General features: G+C 42.7%; 1 protein-coding gene across 30 annotated transcripts in view; it reads left to right on the top strand.

Annotated features, from left to right (window-relative positions):
- ANK3 (ankyrin 3) overlaps positions 1–26,252 on the top strand; it is a 639,900-nt gene that overhangs the window by 113,495 nt on the left and 500,153 nt on the right. For 9 of the 30 annotated variants that reach the window (XM_089780086.1, XM_089780077.1, XM_089780084.1 and 6 more), the window contains exon 1: positions 4,393–4,969. The exons of 1 other annotated variant lie outside the window; for it this stretch is intronic. In XM_089780086.1, the coding sequence (XP_089636212.1) occupies positions 4,907–4,969 (63 nt within the window). In that variant the 5' untranslated portion in view covers positions 4,393–4,906. Of the gene's footprint in view, positions 1–4,388; positions 4,970–26,252 lie in introns of those variants that run through there. 20 more of the 30 variants (XM_089780089.1, XM_089780088.1, XM_089780091.1 and 17 more) reach the window with 7 other exon arrangements.

The raw sequence follows: 26,252 nt of genomic DNA, 5'->3' as shown, positions 1-26,252 counted from the left end.
GCCCGAAGCATTTCATAAGGAGTTTAAGGAAGGTTCCTTGGTGGTGCTGGTGGCTCTAGAAGTGTCATCTGACACTGGGGACTTGGCAGCTCATCCCATGGCTTCAGTCATCTGTATGAGGCAGGTGGTCTGGCTCTTCCTGTCAGGTCTGTCCCCCGGAGACTCAGAACTCCATTCAGGACCTGCTATTTGACACACGGGCCCTGTTTGCAGAACAGGAGGACATAATGTTGCACAGGCGTAAGGACTCCCATACTACCTTTAAAACCTTGGGCCTCTACATGCCCGGGTTTGAGAGGAAGTGGTTCAAGCCAAAAGCCCCCCCAACGAAAGAGCCAATATCCTTGCCCAAAGACAGACCCTTCATACCCTAAGCCTCTGAAGTGCAAACAAGGGCACCACCCCTCATCTGGTTAACAATCAACCTGTCAGGCAAAGTCCCAGGGCAAGCGCTCCTTTTGAGGGTGCACCCAAGGACAACATACCAGATTCCCAGGATCCTGCCTGCCTGTTTTCTGCCAGGCTCCGTCCCTTCCTCCCAGCATGAAGGGAAATTATATTGGACTATTGGGTTCTGGCCACCATCCAACGTGGCTACACCCTCCAGCTCTCCTCTATACTGCCTCCCGACCCTCGTCAGGTACCCCTTTCACAGGCAGCACCTTGAAGAGGAGCTGTCCCAGTTGGTCCAGGTGGGAGCGATGCAGAGAGTACCACCGGAATTAAAGAACAACAGTTTCTACTCTTGCTACTTCCTTATTCCCAAGGTGCATAACAGCCTATACTGGACCTGTGAGGCCTCAATAACGATCTGGTCTGCTTTAAGTTCTGTATGGTCTCCCTGGCCACTGTTATCCCTGAACTGGATGCTGGGGACTGGTATTCCGCCCTCGACCTCATAGGTGCGTATTTCCACATCGCCATCTTTGAGGGCCACAAGTGGTTCCTGAGATTTGTAGTTGCAAGGAAACACTTCCAATTTGTGGTCTTGCCCTTTGGACTGTCTCTGGCCCGAGGGTCTTTACCAAATGCGTGAGGGTGGCATACCCGAGGCATCCAGGTGTACCCTTACCTGGATGACTGGCTCATCAAGGAGCTGTCCAAAAAGAGGTTCAGCAGGATGTCCACTTCCACCTGGACACGTGCTGTTGGCTCGGTATCCTAATAAACAAAAAGAAATCCCTATGGTGCCCACCCGGAGGATAAGAGTTCATAGGATTGGTCCTGGACTCCACTACAGCAAGAGCATCACTCCCCCAGGAGAAATTCAAAACGCTCTCTGCCCTCATTCGTCAGCTCACGCTTGCTCCCATGACTGCAATGTGAATGTATTTACAGATCCTGGACCATATGGCGGCTTGCACATATGTGGTGCCCCAAGCCAGGCTCAGGATGAGGCCCTTCCAGCTGTGGCTGGCCTCATTTTATGCTTGGGTGATGAAGGTGTCGCCCCAGGTCCTGTCTGTCCTGGCCTGGTGGATGGATCCAACACAGGTTATGTCGGGCATGACATACCACCTTCAACCACACTCCAGGAAGCATGGGAGGGGTTCCCCTATCTCTGCCATTGACTGTCTAAATGGATTATTTCCTCTATCCAAATGTGCTGTGAGTTAGTGGGGCCCTGGCCACTGGTGTTGATTAGGGCCCACTCCACTAGGGTTCAAGCTTTTTAGCGAGCTTACCTTGCGCATGTCTCGATCCAGGATATCTGCAGGGCGATGACATGGTCATTGGTCCATACATTCACGTCTCATTGTGCCATCACTCAGCAGGCCGGGGGGGTGCTGCGTTTGGCAGGGCTGTTGTGCAGTCTGCATTTACGTAACTCCCACCCACTGCTTATAGCCGCCTGTATTGAATGGATGTGAGCAGTCACTTGAAGAAGAAAAGACAGTTACATGTTCTGTAACCAGTGTTCGAGATGTGTTGTTCATGTCCATTCAGTTTCTCACCCTCTTCCCCACTGTTGGAGTTCCGGCAAGAAAGAAGGATGGAGGAGGATGGGGGAGCTCTATATAGAGTGGCGCGCATGCACCACTCTAGGGGGCACTGGGGACCTTAGCCCCTATGGAGCTGCTTGGGAAAAATCTTCTAGCACCAATGCATGAGACAGGCATACACACCTATGTTAAATAGACATGAGCAACACATCTTGAAGAACACCAGTTACAGAACAGGTAACTGCCTTTTTGTAATGGTTTCTAACATTGTTAGCTTTTTTGACTGCAATTGTACATTGGGTAGATGTTTTCGGAGAACTATCCACAATAACTCCTGAGACTTTTTTTTTTTTTTTTTTTTGAGCAGTAACAATTAGTTCAGACTTTTTCATTTTGTATGTATTAGTAGGGTGATGTTTTTAATGTGCATTATTTTGCATTTATTAACATGAAATTTCATTTGCCATTTTGTTGCTTAGCCACTTGCTATGACAGCCCTTTGTAACCCTTTGCAGTCTGCTTTGGAATTAACTGTCTTGAGTAATTTTGTATTATCTGCAAACTTTACCATGTTACCGTTCACTGGGTAATTGCCTGCTGGAACAGGAAAGGGGGAGCTGCTGAGTATTTGGATGTAATGAGAGGAAGACGTGTTTGTTGCAATATGCAGGCTGTTATCGATCATTGTCACTTAGCACCTTTGATATGGTCAGAGTTCCCATAGAATGCGTGAACTAACCTACTGTCATCTGAGTGAAGGGCTATGAATATGGTTAATAGGCCACCATATAATCTCTGAACATGTCTTTTTCTCAGAGCAAGAGTCTAAACTGGGAAGTGCTAGCCATAAGAATGTGCCATTTTGCATGCAACAAATAGTATAATTTAGAAACCTCTTGAGTTTCTAAATTATAGAAATTATAACTAATTCTGAATTATTTCATGGCCTCTTGGGGGTATGGCAAACATGGCACTTAACAGTGTAATGCCGAACATGACTTTAGCGCTTGTCTACACTGACAAGTTATTGTGCTGAAACTGTCTCAATCAGGGGTGTGAAAAATTACCCCCCCCCCACCCCCGGAAGAGCAGCAAGTTTCAGCTCGGTAAAGCCAGAACCTGCACACAGACTCTGCCAGTGTAAACAGGTAGGAATGACTTGGCACATGATTCCCATGCTCCAGAAGTATTCCATGGGGCCTGGCTCCAGCAAAGTTTGGGACCAGGTCTGTCCACCCAGCTCCACCTGCCACCCTGCATGTTTCCCCCAGAATGTCCCCTAGCTCTGCCTCCCACTCCCAGGCAATTTAAAAGGCCTGGCCCCCCATTTCTACCATCGGCACAGCAGGGCTATAGCAGCTTCCTGCCTGCTCTTGATCCACATGCGGCTGCAGGCATATCCCTGCAGCCCCTGGGCGGGGGAGTGTATGTCTCTGCATGCTGCCCCTGCCCTGCACATCTCTGTGGTCAGTTGGAGCTGCAGGGGCATGGGGCCTGTGGGCAGAAGCATGTGGAGACTTCCAGAGACTGTGCCTAGAAACTGCTTCCAAAGGGGGGGGGGGTGCCCTGGGTAAGCCACACCCACTCCCAAACTCTCTTCCGGCACCTTCATCTATGACCCCACCCCCTGCTCCAGCCCAGAGCTTGCACCAGCACCCAAACTCCCTCCCAGACCCTGCTCCTCTTCCCCAGTCAAATTCACTCCCAGACCTTTAGGCAGGTGAGGATCAGAGGGATTTGGACCCATTCTGGGCACCACCAAAATCTCTACAAACCAGAAGTGGGAGCCATGCTTTTCATGGAGGTGGGTTTTTAAAAGCACTTGAAGAGCTCTCTCAGCTCTGGCATGTGGCCACAGTGTTGAATTAAAGTGCTGCTGCAGCAGTGCTTTAATCTGGTAAGTGTAGATCAAGCCTTAGTGGTCACAGAGAGGAGAGATGTGGTATATATAATGAAGTCTCCACCCCCTTTTTTTTACTCTACTCATAAGAGCCATATAGAACTAGCAGATTATGCCTCTGAGTAGGTCAGCAATGTGTGGAAACATGATCTGAAACCTTCTATAGATTTATGCACACATGAGGCATGGAATGTTTCAGTCAAATAGAGATCTACATTAGCAATTTGGTCTTATGAATCTAGTCATATAAACAGGCACACAGAGAGGGTGAGCTATTAGAGTCTTAGAGTCAGGAATATAAATATATGTTTTATGGACATATTGGTGATGGTTTTATGTAATAAATAATATTATAAATGTTCACTAAGAACATTAAAATTTGTAAGTCTCCTGACTGGAACATGTAGCAGCAGGAAAATGTAAACATTCATCTAGCAATTTCTTCAGCGATGTTTTGTGCCTTTTATTGTTTCAGTCAGTCTGGGAGTGGCTTTACGATCTAGTAACCTGAGCTTTTATCACTCTCTTGGAGGCTTCCTTTTCTGGTATGCTCTGATGCATTCAACACATGTGTTGTGTATGCCATCAGCAATAGGAGTAATTTATGCTCAGTTTTTCCTTCTGCAAGAAACGGCAAATCATCCATTGGTGAAAGCTTCTAAGACTTGTCAGCAGTCTGTAGCTAATTTCTGTGTATGTGGCTCATCAACACCATTAGAGGCTGGAAACACTGTGGATGAACAAGCGAAAAGTCTTGTCAAGATCTTATCTCAGGGATAATGATTAGTTGAAAATGAGGGAGGAAAGAATATTTTTTTTATTTTAGAAAAATAGAATATTGAATGTGAAGAACTCCTGGCTTGTTTTTGAGGAAAACAGAGCAAGACTGAGCAATTCAAGTCTGTGCAGGGGCTGTGTTTAAACAGCAGTTATTCTGTTTCTTGTCTGAGAAACGTCAGCAGATGGACTTTGGTTTCAATGCTGTGAATATTTGCAGTAGCTTTGGATGTTGGAATATAAGCAGTGATCTTCTCTTCTCCCCCTTGTATTTACCTGGTGAAGAATGAGCGAGGAAGCAAAGGAAAAAAATGCTAAACCAGTTCACAGGAAAAAAAAAGGAAAAAAGGTAACTCCCTATATAAACTGTGTGCAGAAATGTTTTGTTTTCAATAATTTAAGTTGTGAGCATCTTTCTGTTGGATTTGGAGTGGTTTAGGCTTTGATTTTAAGAAATAAAGAAGATGCTAGAATCAGGATGCTGTTGTTTATGCTGGATGCTGATGGGTGTGTTCTCTGCTAGCAACAGTAATAACATTGAAACTCAGTTGCTTAGCATTATTTAAATATTCTAATAATTAAATATACAGTAGACATGGAATTTCAGCATGGCTGTATTTTTCAAAGTGATATTCATGCCCATGACTAATAAGTAAACACATATAGTTATTAAGCCTTTTTAAAAAGACTGCTAATCAACAGTGTGCAATTGCTAATGAATGTTATCGACAATGTTAAGACTTGAGTAAGTTTTAAAGGCACATCTATATTCTATACATTATTTTATTATTGTAAACCATTTTTCATCAGTTTTATATAATATATTATGTCAGAGCTGAGCACATTTGTGATAAAATTTACTTCTGGAATTAAAATGTGGTTTCAATTGAACTAATTTGTGTAATGTGCTTTTTAACTGCAGACTCATGCAAGAGATTCAAAGGTTAATTTGATAGACTGTAATTGGGGGTTTTCTTAAATGTTATACTTGTTTACTTTTGCCTTACTTATACCCACATAGCGTTGTTTACTTTTTTACATATAAACATGGATGTTTTTCATCTGTTCCATTTACAAATCAAGTTCCCATGCTAACAGAGGTGGAAATCAACTTCCTAGATAATGGATTTACTATGCATAATTACAATGTTAGTTCAATGTTATTGTTTATAATATGAATGGCATCATATGGGCAAAAGACTAGAAAAACCCATGAGAGGTAATTGTTGTTATAGAAGGCATTAAGACCTCCACTCTTATATTTTTCTAGGTGGTTGGTTCCTTCCCCTGTATCACCACCTCTTCACCTCATGCGAGACATGCTGACAGCCTCTTTGTTGTTCCATATATTTTGTTGAAGTGTTTAATATAGAATAAAAAGTACTGAAAGCAAATGTATTTTAGATAACCTAGAGAAAAACCCCATTAACGTTAAATTTAGTGGTAAAGTATATTGCCGCTACCATATGAAATGCTTCTCTCAAGCATAATGTATTACATATGTGCTAGAGTAGAAATCATTAAATACAATTTGCTAAAGGTTTTAATTTTTGAATATTTTAATAAAATTTCATCTGTGGTATACAAATGAATTGCGCTGTGTGTAACAATCCATATGGAAGATGGATTTTTATAGACAATCTAGATCAAACATGTTTAAAGAACTAGTTTTATGACTAGTTTTACGATTAGTTTAAAGAACTACATCTTCCAGAGGACCAGCCCAATAGCCTAGAAGATAGAGGAATGTAGGAGACCTAGGTTTAAGCAAATCTTGACTTCTCATCAGTCATTCTAGCAGTGTCCAATATAATTGTAAGTGTGATATTCAGCCTCTCGTGGTGAGGGTAAAGTTGCAATGTGCACACGTATGCTCTAGTGACCAGTACAAAGTGTTTTATTGTGAGGAAACCGGTCCGATGCACTCAGATTGAGAGCTCATGGCATAATGCTGGGTAAAGCTCTAGCAAGGTGGTAGAAAACACACATGTACATGCCTAAATATGCCTTCACAGCATGAATATTGTAATAATGTTATACTGAACTATAACGTATGATATATAGTACATAATTGAATTTTGGTAAGGAGTCATTAATATTTTAAAATCTACTAGAAATATTATGTCATTACTTTATTTAATTTCCATATATTCCTTTATTCTGTTGCAGTACTTCTATCACTGAAATTGTTGCTTGGAGAGGTGGGCTGGATCAGTCATAAGCATGTCCATACTGACCAGTGTGTACATCAAGGGCTCATCTAGACTGCATTCCTCTATTGAAAGAGGAATGCAAATGAAGCAGATTGAAAATTCAAATGAAGTGTGGATTTGCAAATATTGCGCTTCATTTGAATAATCAAGTGAGCGCTTTTTTTGAAAAAGGGTTTTTCGAAAAAAAACCTTGCAGTATAGACGGGATTCTTTTGGGGAAAAAAAAAACCCCTTTTTTCGAAAGAACCCGTACTCCTCATTTTTTCAGGAGTGCGGGTTCTTTCAAAAAAGGTTAACCAGACCCTTGGATCCCGTCTAGATTGTACTTCTACCCCTGAACAAAAGAAGTGTATCTCTTCAGACAAGAATACTCAGCTGTCTAATCCCTGTTGCTTTCCAGATACTTCCCTTTTCCATTCGGAACTGTGTTAACCCCCATGTTTATCCTGCCCTTCATGTAACTGCCCCATTTCTTGCTGAAGCCTTCACTTGCCCCTTCCGAGATGCTGTGGTCATTATTGTCACTGTCCTCCCCTCTTCTCCAATTCCAGGAGTCTTTCCTGTTCAGTTGTCGTTTCTACAGATCGCAGAAAGTGATCACTGGTAGAAAGGGAGCAGGTAGGCAGGACAACAAGAAGCGTGCACAGCTTACCATGCCATGTATTATTCAGATAGTGCTGTAGGTTTCCACAGAGCTGTCAGACTGGTTGATTTATACCAGTGGTCTCCAACATTTTTACACCCAAGATCACTTTTTAAATGACAGACCAAGCCAAGATCCAACACCCCGCCCCTTCCTTGAAGCCCCGCCCTCTCTAGTCTCCTCCTCTCCATCACTTGCTATCCCCAATCCTTATACTGCTGCTTATTTTTTTTTATTATTATTCTGTAGGAAGAGGTTTTTCCAACATTTGGCCTGTCTACACTGGACCAAATGTCAGGAAAAAAAACCCTTCTTTTGGAAGCCACCTTATTCCTTGTGGAAAGAGGAATATAGGGGTGACCAAAAGAGCCTGTTTGCTCTTCCACTAAAAAAGTGGAAGAACAAATGCAACCCTGGTTGCAGAAGAGTTTTTCTGGGATATCTCCAGAATCCTGAAAAACTCCTGCAGTCTAGCTGGACAGGATGTGTAGGCTCTGGGGTGGGAATGAGGGATTTGGGTGTGGGAAGGGGTGAGAGGTGCAAGCTCTGGGAGGAAATCTGGATGCAGGAGGAGAAGAAGGGGACATTGGCTCAGGGAGGGGGCTCCAGGCTGGGCAGTGTTGGGATACTAAGCAAGCCACAGGCTTGCGGATGTGAGGGTGCAGGAATTTGGGTTGGGGTATGTGAGGGTCTGTGGGCATGAGGTTCCAGTGTTTGATAGGCTCAGATCTATGGTCTGGGGAAGGGGGAGTGCAGGAGTGGTTGTGGCCAGATGGGGGCTTGGCCCCAATTGGGGGTTTGTTGGCCAGGCTTCATTTTTAAATAAAATACCATGTTAAATACAAAAAGTTTCTGCATTGTCTTTATTTATGAGAATGGCAGGGAACCTGCCTTGAGTCAGGGGTCACTGACCAAAAGAAAAGTCATTTGGGAACAGGGGACACAGTACTGGGGAGGAGTGCTAGTGGGTTCTGGAGCAGGGAACAGGGTGACAGTGGGGGCAGGCGAGAGGGGGCGGGGTGCCAGGACAGGTTTCTGCAGCAGGGGACAGGGTGCTCGGGGGACAGGTTTCTGCAGAGGGGAGCAGGGGGACAGGTTTCTGTAGTAGAAGACAGGGTGCCAGAAGGAACTGGTTTCTGCAGGGGGGGCAGGGTGCCAGGGAACAAGTTTCTGCAGGGGGGGCAGGTTTCTGCAGCGGGGTCGGGGGGGCAAGGAAGAGGGAACAGGGGACCAGGAGGGCGGGGGACAAGTTTGGGGCAGAGGAGAGGGAACAAAGTTGGGGGCAGGGAGTTCCCTACACCAGTCACGGAGGGAAGCCTCCGACCCATGCTCCCTCTGTACTGACCGCAGGGCAGCCAGGCTGGACCGAAGAAAAGCTGCTGCCCAGTCAGTTGGCCATGGTGCTCAGCCAGGGTGCCACCAAGCTCTACGTGGGCAGGCGCAGAGGGGAAGCCGCCCAATCAGCTGGAGTGCGGTTCAGCCTGCTCTGGGCTGAACGCCACAGCCAGCAGGCCAGGCAGCTTCTCCTCTGCGCCAGCCCACGTGGAGCGTGGTGCACCCTGGCTGAGCACCATGGCCAGTTGGCCGGGCAGCTGCTTCTCTTCCCTCCAGCCTGGCTGCCCTGCGCTCAGCCCAAGGAGGCTCCGCCTAGCTCCAGCTGTGAAAGCCACAGTCAGCTGGCTGGGGTGTCTCAGCCCTCCTGACCTCCCAGCTCCCACCATTCCTCGCAGCTACTCACCTGTGTTGTTGCTCAGTGAATAGCTGCTCCTCAAATGAGGAAATCTAATGTAAATGTACTGCGCAGGCGCGCAGTTCAGAGAGTGCTCAAGAGCTACTCTTAGAGCCCCTGAGATCTACCGGTAGCTCGCGATCTACTGGTTGGTGACCACGGATTTACACTGTCTGTTGCAGGCATTTTTAATTCTGACCACAACATTCATCCACAACATGTATGTCTATGAAAACTCATCAAATGATTTGATCTAGTTTGGTATCAGAGGGGTAGCCATATTAGCCTGTAACTTTTAAAAACAAGTAGTTCTTTGGCACCTTAGGGTATGTCTACACTGCCACCCTAGTTCGAACGAGGGTGGCTAATGTAGGCATTCGAACTTGCAAATGAAGCCCGGGATTTAAATATCCCAGGCTTCATTTGCATGTTCCCGGGCGGGAGGTTTAATGGTAGTTCAAATTAGGAGCTTTAATTCGAACTACCTAGTCCGTGCCGCATGTAGCCACGGGTAGGTAGTTCGAACTACGACATTTAAAAATGGCGCCCGCCCAGGAACATGCAAATGAAGCCTGGGATATTTAAATCCCGGGCTTCATTTGCAAGTTCGAATGCCTACATTAGGCACCCTAGTTCGAACTAGGGTGGCAGTGTAGACATACCCTTAGAGACTAACAAATATAGATAGAAACATGAGCTTCTTCAGATGAGCTTGAGTGGAGAAAAAAAGGGGGACTATCTGAATTATAACAGAAAAAGAAGGGAGAAGAAAAAACATACCTGTCAATAATAGTGCAGGTGCTAATGAGGCTAATTGCATGGGTTGGAAGTGTCCCATGCTTAGCTTTTGATGTCAATTACATGTTAGGTATAAGAGAGACTGGTTTTATAATGTCTTTGTTAAGCCTGAGGGAAACCGTGTCCAATTTGCAAATGAAGGTCAATTCCATACTCTCTCTCTCTCTCTCTAGATGGCTTGTGAAATTCCTTTGTAGAAGAATGGCTACTTTTAAATCCAATAATGTGTGTCCAGGCAGGTTAAGATGTTCCCCTACAGGTTTAGGTGTGTTACAATTTCTGATAGCTTACTTATGTCCATTTATCCTTTGTCATACAGACTGTCCAGTTTGGCTAGTATACATGGCAGAGGGGCATTGCTAGCACTTGATGGCATAGATCACATTAGAGGATGTGCAGTTGTATGAGCCTGTGATGTTGTAGCGTAAGTAGCACAGAGATGATAGGAGCTGAGAAAATGTTGGCATATTATGGGGCCATGGAAGTGCCATAGCATGCCACTGACTTGAAGGTTAGGCTGCGGTGGGAGTAGGCAGCTCTGGGTTGCCGCTGCCATAGCTATGCGGTCTAGGGCCAACCCCAGAGCCTGGAGGTGCCACTGCCGTGGCCATGTGGTCTGGGGCCGACGGCCATGAAACCCAGGGCCTACCTGGGACTGTGTTGCAACGGTACCTCTGGTCTCCAGGGCCGGCCTTGGACCTTGTGGGCCACAGCAGCAGGGAGTTTGGGGCAGCCCCGGACTCTGTCAACAGTGGCAGCGGGGACTCCAGAGCTCGGCTCAGACCATGTGGACCCTGGCAACGGGGCCTCCCTCCGGGGTGGCTGGAACAGCATAGCTGCGGCCATTGCTACAAGGGGGCACAAAGCCAGGCAAGGTGCCCCCTCATGCCTAGACCCCCAACTCCAATCCCCCCAAGACCCGGAACGCCCAGCTTGAACCAACATCCTCCCTTGTTCTCTCCTGGCCACACACTACACTTTCCCTTGCTCCCGCTCCTTCCACCTGGCCAAACACCCTACTCGCAGCCTGTTTCTGCACCCTACCCTCCACCCATATCTCACAACTTCTCCCCCTTCTGCACCCCACTTCCCTCCCAGATTCTGCTGCCCATCTCTATCCTACTTGCTGGCAGCTGTGTCTCGCACACTGAACCCCCTCATTTTTTTCCCTTCCCCAGAGCCTAAGGAGGGCCATAAAATCTACTAACTCAGGAACCCCAGAAAAGTAAATCTGATCTATGGGAAGCCCTGAACCTCAGTTCCCCACTTCCATTCCCCTCACACTGTGAGGCTCGGGCACCAGAGGAGTGAGGTGCCTCATTTGGGGCCACATCAGTGATGGCTGGAGGTTTTTGGAGGAGTTTTTTTGACTTCTCACTTTTGTGGTCCCCAACTGATTTTTCTATGGGTCAGTCACCCTCAACCCAAAAAAGGGTGACCCCCCCATCCTGCTATAAATAAAGAAAACATTGAAACCTTTTGTGTTGGACATAATATTTTATTTATTTAAAATAAAATTTAATAAACTAACATGAGAAAGTAAAAATGCTTAATCTGTTTAATAATTTAAATTAAATCATTCTCCCTAGCTGCAGTTGGTTCAGAAAATAAGGTTGCTGTACTGAGCCTGCCCTTGCCTCCTTTCCTCTTCCTTCCCCAGCACACAGATCCTGTAAATAAGTTAAATCTCAGTATGCCACTTTTGAAAGGTTGCCAACCCCTGCACTAAAAGGTAAGATCTGTATCTTTATTTATTTATTAATGAAGCTGCTGTAAACAGGACTATTATTGACTTTAAAAAGTATCACCGGCACTCAGACCCATACGTGGAGGTGATTAAGTCAAATCTTGACACGCTACCTCTGAAAGGTTGCTTTTGGCAGGTCTACTAGTTGTCAGGAACACTATCCCTGATGATCCCTTGATGACTAATGTCTTAAAGACATTAAGTGGATGGCCCATTATAAAACCAGCCTTCCTTACATCTAACACATCATTGACCTGAAAAGAGAAGTATGGGACGCTTCCAGCTCACTCAGTTAGCCTCATTAGCACCTGCACTACTATTGACAAGTACATTTTTTCCCCCTCCCATCTTTTTCTGTTACAATTCTGATAGTCTCCCTTTTTTCTCCACTCAAGCTCATCTGAAGAAGTAGGTTCTGCCCACGAAAGCTCATGGTATGATATATATTGTTGTTAGGCTCTAAGGTGCCACAGGACTACTCGTTTTTAGAGCTTGGTATGTTCATTTGGGGCATTGAGTTTTACTTTTAAGGAATGGGAAATTATGGATGAATAATCATTACTGTCAATGATTTTATAATGCAGAAATATGCTAGATAGTGAAATTGTGTTCCAAGGGAAGTGCGGGAACTCCATTCCTTTTTACATTTAACAGGATGGAACAGTGCACTGGTAAATCTCCTACTATAAGGGTGATTGACTAGTTAATTCAATAGATTTTTCTATTTCTGACTTGTGCACTTCTTATTCCTTCTCAGCTGCAGCTCCCTTTCCCCTTGACTCTTGGAATTTTGCATCTCCTCCAATTTACATGGAATCTGCAGAATCAGTCTATTAACACTATCAAGTTTAATCATTGGCTTGGGATATTTTATATGATTTCACCATCTTTAGATTAGTCCAGTTGTCTTTGCTAAAAAAGAGAGTAGAAAACAGTCCTTGTAAGAGGGAAAAGATTGTCAACACACTGCGCATCCTGGATTTTTTAATAGAAAAAAATACTCTTTTTCTAATGAAAAATGGAATGAAATTATCCCTGTAATTTGTGACTAGTAACTTCAGAGTACAATCGTGATTAGTTATTAGGGTAATTCAGAACGTTATATGATTGAATTTTCCATTGATTCACAGGTGTTTGAAGAGTGTGACTCAGTTTTCAATAACAGGGAATTTCAGAGGATTGACGTTTGGGTCACTGGAGTGTTTAGTGAATTGGAAATTTATGTTTATAATTTTCATGTGTCTCTCCCCCCGCCTCATGGAGATGAGAGAAGAACAGTACAATCAAATGTATATTCTTATCTCTCTGGGTACATGGAGATCCCGTTAGCTATGAGAATCTGTCATACGGATGAATGAGGATGTATTCTTGAATTTATCTGGGCAACAGTGTCTGTTGAGTTCACGTTGTGATTCTAGAGTCATCAGTTTATCAAGCTAATTTCTAGTTACATTAATCAGCACTCCTGTGTGCTGGCTTTTCTTCTTCTCCTTCGTAAGCAGCATCATGCTCCTTTTTCTGGAGGAGGGGGCAGTGGCAGCATGAAGACTGGGGAGGACCAGACCTCCTTTTCCTCCAAGGGGAATCCCCAGCCTCTGCAGGCCAGCTGGGAGATACAGATGTAATCCCTCCAGCTTGGTAAACCTCAGGGCCCCTGCCTGTGGGATGGGACTTAGAAGAGGGTGCCGAAACCAACTCAGCAGGCTTCTGTTGATCTGGAGGAGTAGTGCGCTACTCTGAAGCCCTCCTGAATAGCCAGACTCTTCACCTAATCTCAAAGAATAAGCCCAGCCACTCTGCAGAGAAACTTAATTTCCACTGCTTGTACCCACAACCTCATCCTTTTCAGTAGTACCCAAAGTTTATGACCAAAGGTAAGGATTGGGATGTAGAGCAATTTGTAAAATGAGATCTTTGTCCAATAACTCAGCTTCTCCCTCACCTCAGCTAAACACCATAGATTGGTATGGCACCCATAGCTCTGCCACTAAGTAGCAAAATGTTCGCATGTGCATCAGAGATCAGAGTCTGGAGAAGCAAGGACAGCATCATCTGCAAACAGCAGACATGTGAGCTCCAAGCCTTGAATCGGATGTACTCCATGGCTAGACTGTGCCTAGATATCCTGTCCATAAAAGTAATGACTGGGGGGGGGGGAGAAACACCGCTAGCAGAGTCCAGTGCTCACCTTGAATGAACTTGGCTTAATACCAAGAATCCAAACACAGTTCTCCCTCAGAAACAGGATAGTATGCAGTACTGGCATCTCATGTTCCCACAAGACATCTTGGGGAGCATGGCCATATTCCTTCTCCAAGTTACAAAACAGCGGTAGACCAGATTAGCAAACTCCCATGACCCCCCAAATATCTACAAGAGAGCTGGGATGAAATCCACATCCTCACTTCTGAATCTGAGGTTTTGCTAATGGGCATAACCATTTCCTGACGGTAGCATGTGCTTTGCCGAGGAGGCTGAGAAGTTTGATCCCTAATAGCTGAAACACACCTTTGATTACCTTTCTTGAAGATTAGAGCCACCAGCCCAGTTTGCCAGTTCACAAGTACTATACCCACACAACATTGAACTGATGTGTGAACCACAACACCCCAACATTGTCCAATATTTTTCAGCATTTCTGGGTGAATCTCATCCACCCCTGTTGCCTTACTACTATGAAGGCACTTAAACGCTGTATCAACTCAGCATCAGAAATACATTCATTATCACCAGAGGTTTCTGACGACTTCTAGAAGAGGGGCAAATCCACTGTTTTAAGAAATCCCTTGAAGTGCTACTTCCACCCCTCAGTAATCTCCTCATTTGAGGTCAGCGTTTTATCGCCCTTGCTGAATACAGCCTGTAGCCCAGGGTTAAGAATACGGTATTGATATGGGTCACCTAATCTGACTAGAATGCTCTAGGTCAGTGTTTTCCAAATGGTGTTCTGCGGAACCTCAGGGTTCCATGAAGTGACAGTAAGGGTTCCACAAAAAAAATCCATTACAATAACATTTTATGATTTTTTAAATAATAATATTATGTGATTTTTGTTTTTAAATATGTGCAATTAAACTAAATGTTGGTCTCATGACCTTATTTAGCATTTGTTTATTATTATCCTTACTTCTTTGTGGTCTACTTTTTCAGCTCTATATATTAGACTACTGTTATTACGGGTTCCACAAAATTTTCAAGTTTAAAAGGGTTCCGAAGTGAAATAAAATTGGGAAACACTGCCCTGGGTCACAGAGATGGAAAGCTTTGAGGCTCTGTTTCTGGAGGCAGATCTCGGAAGCTGCAGCAGTCATGCTTACACTGAGGGCAGTGCCCAAATAAAATAATTTGTATTATGATTGGTATTAAGATTTGTAAACCTTACAAAACACACAGCAAGGATTGCACAAATAGTCAGTCATCCCGGAGGATTGCAAAAATGAAGCCTGAGTATACATTGTAATTTATCTAAGTATACAGTCACAATTACCTAGTATAGTACCATACTCACATACACCCTTCTGGAGAGCCTTGGTGTGGATGGCCAGCTTCTCTCCACCAGTGAGACAAGGCTCTCTGTGAAATGAGAAATATGATAGCTGAGTATAAGAGCAGGAGACTTGGAAAGAATAAGTAAAGGGAAGGGTTTTGAGGTAGACAGAACCTGAAACAGGGAAGTCCTTAGTGAAGAAGTAGAATCCTATCTCATAGCTACTGTCACAGGTCCTTTTGCATCATCTTGTTCCAACTGCTTAAGGCCAAAAATGGGTTTCCATACCCTGAGATTTTTGTGGGTATACATATTTGATTGGATGATTAAATTGGGGTATCCTTTTGAATATGCATGAAATAGGGATATGAAAGACTAGTCACTTCCCCCCACTTGCTGCCTCTATCAGAAAGAGGCAGCGGCGGGGGGAAGGAGGAGGTATTTCAAAGTGGCAGCACTGCTTGGAACCTGGGGCCAGACCACTTTGAAACGTCGCGTGCAGCCCAGGGCTAGCTGGTGTGTCCCCAGGCTGCATGTGGTGTTTCAGAGTAGCAGTGCTGCATGGAACCTGGGATCAGCAGGGGACTCCCCCACTGACCCCGAGCTCCATGTGGCACTGTCACTTTGAAATGCTATGAGGAGCCCAGCATCAGGCTGCACAAGGCGTTTTTAATGTTTACAGATTTAAAGCCGAATATGATGGTGGAGTTCTTGTAACCTATCATGTCATTGCACCCTGTGCTTTATATTTAATCCATTGAATGACAAGATAAATAGAGCTGTTATGGCATTGCCTGTCAATGTGTACTTGTGTAGTTTTAATCCTTTGCTTTATTGACATGATAAATTGTAAGCATGTAACTCTAAGCATTGGTACTTAAAAAAACAAAAATGTAACCTCTGCAAGATATTGCATATAGAAATGTTAAATATAAATGCACAAAAAGGAATAAAGGTTTTTAAAATAATTGTGAAATATAGTTATGTAGACAGGTGCTGTAAACATAATTATCTCTCCTTTGTTTATTCCACATCTTAAGGAAGGAACTTGAAAGTTTTAATTTTCACACTGAAGGCCTTTGTGTTTCATGAGGTGCCTTCCCCCATAAAAAAAGTTTGAATTTTAAACAAATTTATTTTTTCTTCCAAGGTCTTATACCTTTTATGGCAAAGATACAAAGAAATGTATGGGGAGGGGGGAGAGCAGTTTATTATGGAAATTCTTAAATTCTAAAGTACAGTAAAACTTGTATTATCTGGCATGTTCAGGGATTAGGGCATTCTGGATATCTAAAAATTCTGGTTATCTGAGGCTCCCATTAGCCTAGGAAAAACCAACAGACAATAATAGTAAAACTCAAGTTTTTAATATTGGTAGTTTTGTAGTGCAAGGCAGTTGGTCTCTCATTTCTATTTTGAGTTAAAGATGATTAGTACTTCTTAAATAAAAAATTGTTAAGCCAATCACGGTAAACCAAGCCAGGCCTATGCACCTGAAGATGTGACAGTATTGTGGCTGGGGGAAATGACGATTAACAAAGTTTTCTGGTTAACAGAGTGCCGGATAGCAAAGGTTTCACTATATAGCTATTTGGAAAAATGTTGATTTTAAGAGCTATGTATGATACCATAAATAAAGTTTATAGATCCACATATTCTGTTTTATTGTCTAAAAGAAAACACAATTGGCAGTGGCAGTTTAAATATCTTTTAAAACTGCTTTCAAAAGATGTGTGCCTATTTAAATATTTAAATTTCACCAGCAAAAACATTTTCTTGCTGACATTTATCTAGACCTGGAACTTGTATACTGACTTCCTGGAGAATATTACCTTTGTGACGGAAATGAAAACTAATCAGATTGCATTTTTATATTGCTCTTGTAGAAAATGATATAACGGGTGCGTGTGATGGAGCTGTAAAAATTTACTCATTTTGCCAATAATTATTACAAAAGGTGCAATCATATTTGATTAGAGTGAATGGCAATCCTTCCATTTGTTGTTAAATTCAAAGTCCTACAGCTAGAGAACTGAGCTTTCTTCTTTGAGAATAAACCTGATATAGGGTATGTCTACACTACCCACCTAGTTCGAACTAGGAGGGTAATGTAGGCATACCGCACTTGCAAATGAAGCCCGGGATTTGAATTTCCCGGGCTTCATTTGCATAAGCGGGGAGCCGCCATTTTTAAAACCCCGCTGGTTTGAACCCCGTGCAGCGTGGCTACACGGGGCACGAACTAGGTAGTTCGAACTAGGCTTCCTAGTTCGAACTACCGTTACTCCTCGTGAAATGAGTACGGTGCATCACCACATATGTGCTGCTTCTGTGATCAGCTGCATGTGATCCTAGCGAGGGACCCTATCAGTTTCCCAAGGCAGATCATGGAGTCCACACAAGACGCTCAAGGAAGTGGCATGAAGGACAGCATGGTGGAGAGGAAGGAGGAGAAGAGAAATGGCCAGCAGGTGAGGGGTGAGAGCAAAGAATATTTCATCACTTTGGATCCAGCCCCCTTTTCCCAGTACATCTCACCACTAGGCACTGATCCTGGGGAGGGCACTTCTGGCAAGTTCACATTTTTTTTCTTTCTACAAGAAGATTAAGGCAGTTGGGTGTGATGCGTGGAGTATTCTCTGACTATACAGCATGGGGGGCCTGGAATAACTTGTTAACATTTCTGGAGCTGGGGCAGGAATCTCCCCATCACATCTCCATGAAGCTCTCACATAGGAACTCTTTGATCCCTCTTACAAGGTTTCTGAGGAGGCTGCCTTATTCTGTTTACAGTAGGACGCTTTCCCACACCAAGTCAGCAGGAAGTGGTCTGGCGTTATTGCAGCACAAAGCATTGCAGTGTAAGGCCCAGGTTTCTGGCCACATTCAGTCAGCTCCCTATCACCATGTGTGATTCAGAGAAGACTGATATCTCGCATGGCAACCTGGATGAAGAAGGAGTGGAAACTATTAGTTGCTGCCTCAGTTGCTAGCATGGCTTCAGTCACTCCCATCTCCCTCCCTTCCTCCTTTCCATAGGCTTCTGCAGGATGGGCAAGTAGTACGCTCTGGGGAAGAGGAGTGTGGTGGACACGAAGGAGGAAAGCTGCATGAGCCACTGGCCTGCCCCACTGGCATGACCAGACTCTGTCTCCCTCCCACCTGCAGGATTGTACCCTGGTAGCCCCCTTACCATGCCTGCCTCTAAACTGTGTGAGTCCAGATGTTCCCTTGAGAATGCTGCAATGTACCTGCAGTACAGTGGCTGCTTTACAACATAACTTTGGGCTTGCACCAAACACATGTCCATTGTCTTTAGAGAGACCATTGCTGTATGTTACCAGACTAGGTTTTAGGTTACACAACACATCTCCTGTAATGTGTGCCGTTACAACAGGAACAGCAGGCAGCTTTCAGTACACTCCCCTGGCTTCAGCAGCTGTCTGGCACGCACAAATCCACAGGCAACAATGGACAAGGGAAGACATGTATAAGGAGCAAATGAAGTGGAGGAATTCACTGCTGGAGGAGATGCAAGTGGAGTGGCAGGAGAGGAGAGCCTGCAGTCAACTGTAAGGGAAGCACCAGGAGACTCTTTTCTTCCCTGACAGCTGTGATGGAGCATTTGGCTGTGTGCCTGGAGAAGGTCTCCCCCCCCCTCGAACCCTCACATCCCATATAGAATAACTTTCCCTTCTCACCCAATTCCATAGCCTCCACTCTGGGTGGCCCAGAACATGCAGGGGAGGGGAGGGGAAGGAGGAGGGCAGGGACTCAAGAGCAGCTTCACACTCAACCTCCAGGGCCTTGGGAAGCAAAAGACTGTCCTCCTTGCATTTCTGATCCCCCTTCCCTCTCTTTGAGTCCCACTCGAACTTCTTTTCTGGCCCAGCTGTCTTTCCTAAACAAAATTGTGTGGTCTCTGAACAACATTGTCTTTGTTGCCTGGGGGATGGAAGGGGCTCGAGCCCATAGCCCTGTGCTCCCCAGATGAATGCCCTAGTCTGAAGCCACTCAAGAACCCATTCCAACTGCGTCTCTTCAGTGCGTCCTCTATCCTGCCTTCTAAATGCAGGAGCCAGCTCCAGCCTTGGGGCAGCAAACACAGTGAATGCAGGGGCCCCTCATTGAAAGGCATGTGCATGACTCTCAAAACAGGACATTCATATATCTTCCTTTCAGTGCCTCTCTGATTTGCACTCTCCTGTGCTGTTCTCCTTTTATCTCCCTGGTGTCTGGTTGCTCAAAATCTCTGGCTGGGTGCTTTGCCTTGGACCCCCATCCTGCCAGATAATTTCCTGCTTGCTCTCTCACTGATGATGGAGTACACAACAGGCTGCCACCCATCACAAAGGGAATGTTGCGCTGGCTGAGGTCCAACCTAGTCAGCAGACTCCCAAAAGCACATTCAACCACCAGTCTGCACTTCCTCAGCCTGTAGTTGAACTGCTCCTTACTGTGGTCCAGGCTGTGCGCGCGTAGGGCTTCAAGAGCCATGGGAGCAAGGGGTAGGCTGGGTCACCAAGTATCATCATTGACACTTCTGCCTCTCCAATTCTAATTTTCTGGTCTGGGGGAAAAAAAAGTTCCACTGTGCATCTCTCTGAAGAGGCAGGAATTACTACAGAAGTGCATATCATGCACCTTTCCTGATCATCCCACATTAATGTCGGTGAAATTATCCTTGTGATCCACCAGCACCTGCAGCACCATCAAGAAATAAGCCTTGCAGTTTATGTACTCCTTGGTAAGGTAATCGGGTACCAAGATGGACAAGTGTGTTCCGTCTGTTGCCACACAGAAGTAGGGAACCCCATAGCAGCAAAGTCCTCCACTGTGGCATCCACATTTCTCAGAGTTGCTACGCCCCAATAGCAGAGCAGTGTTGATGGCTTTGGCTACTTGTAAAACAACCCCACTGTAGATTCCCCACTTCAAATTGATTCCCAACTGACCAGTAGCTGTCTGGCGTTGCTTCTCCACTCTGAGTCATCTTGGAAAGTCAAATATTTTCTAATAATTTAAAGGTTTTAGCTATTCGAGCAGGGAGACTGTCTTCTTGATTACTAGTATTTGAAGATTGCTCTGGTTTATATATATTCTGTGACAGGCTTTCCCCCCTACTATAGAAAAAGTTAGATTATTTAATTTGTTTATACAACTTAGCCAAGAGTTATTGAGAGACTTCCAAGGATTGTTAAGGAAAGGATAAGAAAATTAGTTTAAAAAAAAAAAACTAGCAAGGATGATTTAAAAGATGGTTTCTTCATGAAGGTTCTGTGTGATACTCAGAATAGCTGTTAAATACTTAGAAAAAGGAGGTTATATGAAAATGCCATATTTTTAACAGCAGTCTTGTAAGTAGTGTTCATAAAAGTAAACTTTTGAAAATACACTAATGGTCTGACGTATAGCAGGTTAGCAGGTAGATTCAGAAAAACACTTAAGCACTGATTAACTTTACACTTAAGCTAAAGGGCTGATTACAAATTCTTTCCTAAATTGGAGATTTAGTTTTTATTTTCATTTTTAATTTATGAATGTACATTTATTCTGGCCTAACTGGAAATAAACAAAACCTGTTGATCTACAGTATTATTACTAAATTGTTATTTTTGTCATAAGCATGGCTGTCGTATTTGGCTTTTTAAACCATACAATGGATTTTAGATATTTCCAGGCATGTCTATCAAAAAAGTTTTGTTTTGTTTTGTTTGTGGGGTTTTTTTTTTAAAGAAAATCTCAGTGGGAACATGCGCCTAGTTTACACTGCATTAACAATATTGACAGCAAAGCAATTCCAGACTTTAAATTGCACAGATGTACAGATGCAAATTATTCTTCTGTATGGCCCTCCAGTGTTTGAACTAACAGTGAGCAATAATTGAGACATTGTCATCACAGCCAGATGCATTTTCTCTCATTGAACCAATACTTTGCACTTATTACCACTACACAATTTCTATATCATTTCATTTAGTGGGTAATATCCCAGGGGAAGCAAATCAAAGGGAAAAGAGTTCAAGAAAGTTGGCAGTTTTTTAAGAGACATTGTTGCAGTCAGAAGAGCAAACTATTTTGGTGCATAGGAACAATTGGGGTGAGAGCTGTGCCCCCCGGCTTACTCAGGAGATCTTTAATTACTAGAAACTCAAAAAAAAGTCAAAAATACAAACTGTAGCATTATGAAGGATGAATATAAAAAGAAAACACATGCAGGTAAGGGCAAAATTAAAAAAGGTTAAGGCATAAGATGACATGAAATTAACTAGAGTAATAAAGGGTAAGAATGCATTTTATGAATACGCTGGAGAATTTAACTAGCATTGCTCCTGGGGGCAGGCTGGGATGGTAGGAAGGAACCATGCTGCCAATTTGCAGCTGCTCCATAGGTGGGAATTTTTCCTGTCCGTCTGAGGTCATTCATGAGTATAACCATCTCTGCTATCACACCCCTCCCTTTGTGTCTGATGTGAAACAATTCCATTGCAGGCATATTCCATTGTCCCAGCATAACCAAACACTTACCTTGCTTTAAGTTATGTTAAGAGGAAACTGTGTACTAAATTTTGTCCTAGCTTTTCCCGTTTAGGAGGTGTTCTTGAACAAATGGACTTGGACAGACAGAGAGATAGAAATATATATTTCTAAAATATATAGTAAGAAGATTATTATAAAGAAGGGGCTGATAAATTGGCCTCCTTCACCACTGAAGACAGGAGAAGTAGTAATGTGCTCAAATTACAATAAGGGAGATTTTTCTACAACCTCCCTGGTAATTTGTTCTACCTACTGTAAGGGTAGTTAAGCACTGGAACAAATTACCCTGGGAGATTGTGGAATTCCCATTGCTGGAGGTTTTTAAGAACAGGTTAGACATTATTGGAGGTTTTGAAGAACAGATTAGATAAAAAGTGAATGGAGATGGTCTAGTAGATAGTCCTGCCTTAGTTGAGGGGGCTTGACTAGATGACTTATTAGGATTCTTTCAGTGCTTACTTTTCTAGGATTCTGTCATTATTTTAGCAAGCAATTTCATGCTTCTGTTTCCTATTTTTGTTTTCTCTAAAACAGCTGAGTTTTGGAAATTAAACTGTAAAATACTAGTCCGTTGTTGAAGTTACATGTCATCTCCCAGGGTTTAAATGATTAAATTTTAATGAGGGGATTTCTCCTTCATCTTTATTCTTTTCTTCTGTTACACTAATTAATTTATTTTAGCAAGAAGAACAAACTTCCTTTCCATTCTGTCTCAGTTCTCAGTCATCCTGGCTATCTGAGAAAATCCTTCTGATACAGTTCCACCGAGTCACTACTTAGATTTGTTTTAACCCTCAACCAATAAGTAATTAGAATTCCTTTCTTAGCACAATATCAATTAAAACCAAAACAAGTAGATGTGAAGCAGGTTACTTATTTCAGTCACATTATTTCTTCTGAGAAAGGAAGATATGCCATTGTTAAAAAGACACTCAGTCTTGCTAAATTACTGCAATACACAGGGACACATTTTCTAGCAGTCTAAGATTTTGTTGTGTTCCCATTGTAGGCCTTAATTGAGCTATGGTTCCTTGTTTCAGAACCCAGAGTTTTCTTTAACTTACACCAGCAGGCTGTGAGCAAGTTGGACAGAGTCTATGGAAAGGGATACTTTCTGCCTCTTTGGGATTCCCCAGTGTTAAGAGAACGCTTATCTGGCTGGTAATTTATGGGCAATTTCTTTTTCCTCTTGCTGCAAAAGAACTGGACAGAGAATCATATACGCTTTCAGGTCCTAGAAATTATACTTCACTATTCTTGTTTCTCCTTACTTCCTCTTGCTTATATTTTTCCATGTTATCATATCCTGAGTAGTAAAATTTCAAGTAGATGCACAAATCTGCATTGATTAATCTATTCTGAGTAGAGAAATATTACATTCCTCAGTCACATTTTCTTTTGCTCATTTCATGAACATTTTATTGATTTGGTGGCAACATGGTTGTAGTGTGGCAGGTTCCAAGTTTCAAAGCTAGCATTATATATTTTTCACCGCCAGACTAATCATTTTTTCACATTTAATCAGAAGTGCTTTTAGTATTTTCAACTCAATAATTTTATCAATTGCAGCTTTAAAAATTGATTACTCCTTTTAGAATTTATTATCTGTAAACTGAGGAAGAAAAATAAGCAGAGATGTTTCATGTAAAGAGTAAAAATTCAATTTAAAGATTTTAGATCTGAAGGCCCAAATCCTGATATTCTTAACTTATAAGTACAATTAGAGTTTTGCTTGCCTTACTCTGTGCACTTTGTAAATTTTTGAGCACATTTTAAAAATGGTATCTCTTGAGGTAAACCTAATAAAATAGTACAGGAAAATGGAAACTGCGCAGAGAAAAGAGGCTCTGAGTGTGTGTGTATTTTTCTTTTGTCTGGCACAGCTGTCAATCTAATTACAACTCAGAGAGTAGAGGGCAAGGAGAAATGATGCAATAGCACTCTCTTGCTCATATGATTTTGAAAATATGGTTTAAGGGTCTATATGTCTAAGGTAGGTAGAGTTCTATAATCTGATCCGTTGGTGCCTCTACCAGAGGCTATTTCTGAGCTGGAATAATAAGAGGGTACAATTCTCAAGTTCTGAAACAGGCAGATAGATTTCATTCCACAAGGGTGCAATATGCCACATAAAATGTCACGTACTGATTAAAGCCCAGAACTTGATGTGCACGCTGTCACGAGGTAGATCGTGAAAGAAGAATCTGAAGAATAGTCATTCTCTGGGGTTCTTCAGTATTACATTTGCTATCAGGAGCACTCTCACACAAATAGTAAAAACAGATTTCTCCCTCTCTCCTCAGATAAACTAGCATAACAACTGGGAGTTGCTTAGAATGCATTAGGGAAGGTAATTATTAACAATGAAGGATGGGGTTATAAATGAATTTAGCATTTAAGGCCAAGATTTTTAAAAATAGGAGTCTGAAGCAAAAAGGCACATAAAACATAAAAGAGACCTGAATTCAAAGCTGAATTAGTTTGCACTTTCCTTTTAGGACCTTCATGAGTAATGTGTTCCTTCCCCACCCACAGTGAAAAGCATAGTTTTAAAAGCCCAAGTATTTATCTTCAGCCTTGGTTAATTGCTCCATAGCTAAGAGATGATATAGCTCTGAGCTGATGTCTCTTCCTACTAAAATACCTAGCGTTAGCTAATATAATGTAGACATACTGTTGAATGAACTCAGCAACCAGGATTATGTGTGGAAACTTTTAGCATATCATCTCCAAGATTTTCTTTTTAAACTTCTTTCCTTTATTTTGTGTAAGCTCAGGCTATGAGCATCTGGGTTGAGATTTATAAAGCTTTATTGCTACTGAACATATTCTTACAGATTCCATAACGTTTGTTACAAAACAGATTTACGTCCTGCCATTGTTGTATATTGTATAGCTGTAACTGTGTTGGTCACAGGATATTAGAGAGAAAAGATGGGAAGAATATCTTTTATTGGACCAACTTCTGTTGAATAGTAACAGAGAGGTAGCCGTGTAAGTCTGATCTTGGTAACATAAAAAAGCAGTCATGTAGCACTTTAAAGACTAACAAGATAGTTTATTAGGTGATGAGCTTTTGTGGGGCAGACCCACTTCTTCAGATCATATGAAAGTTCACCACCCAATAAACTATCTTTTTAGTCTTTAAAGTGCTACATGACTGCTTTTTTTGTTTTACTGACTTCTGATGGTGAGAGAGTGAGACAAGCTTTTGAGCTACACAGAGCTCTACTTGAGCACTGGGAAAGGAACTCGCAACATCCCAGCAAAATACAAGGTGGAGCAGATTGCTTAGCGTAAATAGTGAGTGTGTATTGTAAGGGACCATGCAGGGAAGAATAGCTGCTTCAGTAAAAGATATTACCTCATTTATCTTGTTTCATATTAGTCAAGCATCAAGTTAAACATTAGTTAAATCAGGACTTCCTCCCTCCTTAGTGGCAGAAATTTTGAAATAGTTTCTAATAATGTATGTTTAAATGCTGATTGTAGGAAATCTGTTATACTTGATTACAGTATTTCAAGTCACATTGGTGGAAGCTAAATTGAGTTTTTAGGGGAACAAAAGGAGAAATGCTTGAAAACCTGTTCGTTAGAGGGTTTCCTCATGCTCAGAATTACTGTGAACATCACTGGATTGCCTGTAAAAGGCCCATTTAAAATGTGATCCTCTGACATGATATTCTGAGTACCATGTGTTTAAATGCCCTTTGTATCTGAGAATTGAGGATGCTGGTGTGGGCTAAAATTATATACGACCTAATTCATTTTATACTTGGCGCATGAACATCCAGGTGGGATTTTTAAATAACCATTAGAATTTGTTCAGTAAGCTGTTGCATATTATATTCTAATATAAGTAGGAATCATGCCATGATTCATATGTGGATGAATTTGTAGTCATTGTACTGAAATTAATACCACAGAGCGCACACACAAAAAATACCTAAAGTTGCCTTATTTTCTTTATAATTTTATACATTACAATTAGGTTTTTTCATTTAATGGGCGTTTCTGGCAAACAAACATATTGTTACTTATTCCTTTATATTTTAATGTACAAAATATTAATGTATGTTTTCTGTCAAGTTATTCTATAGCTCTTGTATGTGAATAACTTGCCACAGAGAGCATGAGACATTTTGTAGCTCATTTAAGTGACATTCAGCACAGTTTGACGCTTTGCCCTTTTTTATTTTCCATGAGTTATGATTCCAGCTGCAGTATGATGATGTGGAAGCAAAGAACCCAGTTCTGCAACTCTTTACTCTCATACATGTATAGGTTGAACCTCTCTAATCTGGCACTCTGGTCTGGCAACATCCATAGTCTGGCATGATTTTAGTTAGCTGGATGTCCAGTTATCTTGAGTGTGGTCCTATGAAGTTTGTTTACAGCCACCAATCCTAGCGCTTAGTGTTCTGTGCTGTTATTTAGCTCTTAATTTACCCTTAAATGTCTTTTAAGATTCCAGT

This window comes from Pelodiscus sinensis, chromosome 8, assembly GCF_052426305.1.
Source record: "Pelodiscus sinensis isolate ZL-2025 chromosome 8, ASM5242630v1, whole genome shotgun sequence".
Classification (NCBI taxonomy): domain Eukaryota; kingdom Metazoa; phylum Chordata; order Testudines; family Trionychidae; genus Pelodiscus; species Pelodiscus sinensis.
Note: the sequence above shows the minus strand (reverse complement) of the source record. Positions and strands in the feature narration are given on the sequence as shown.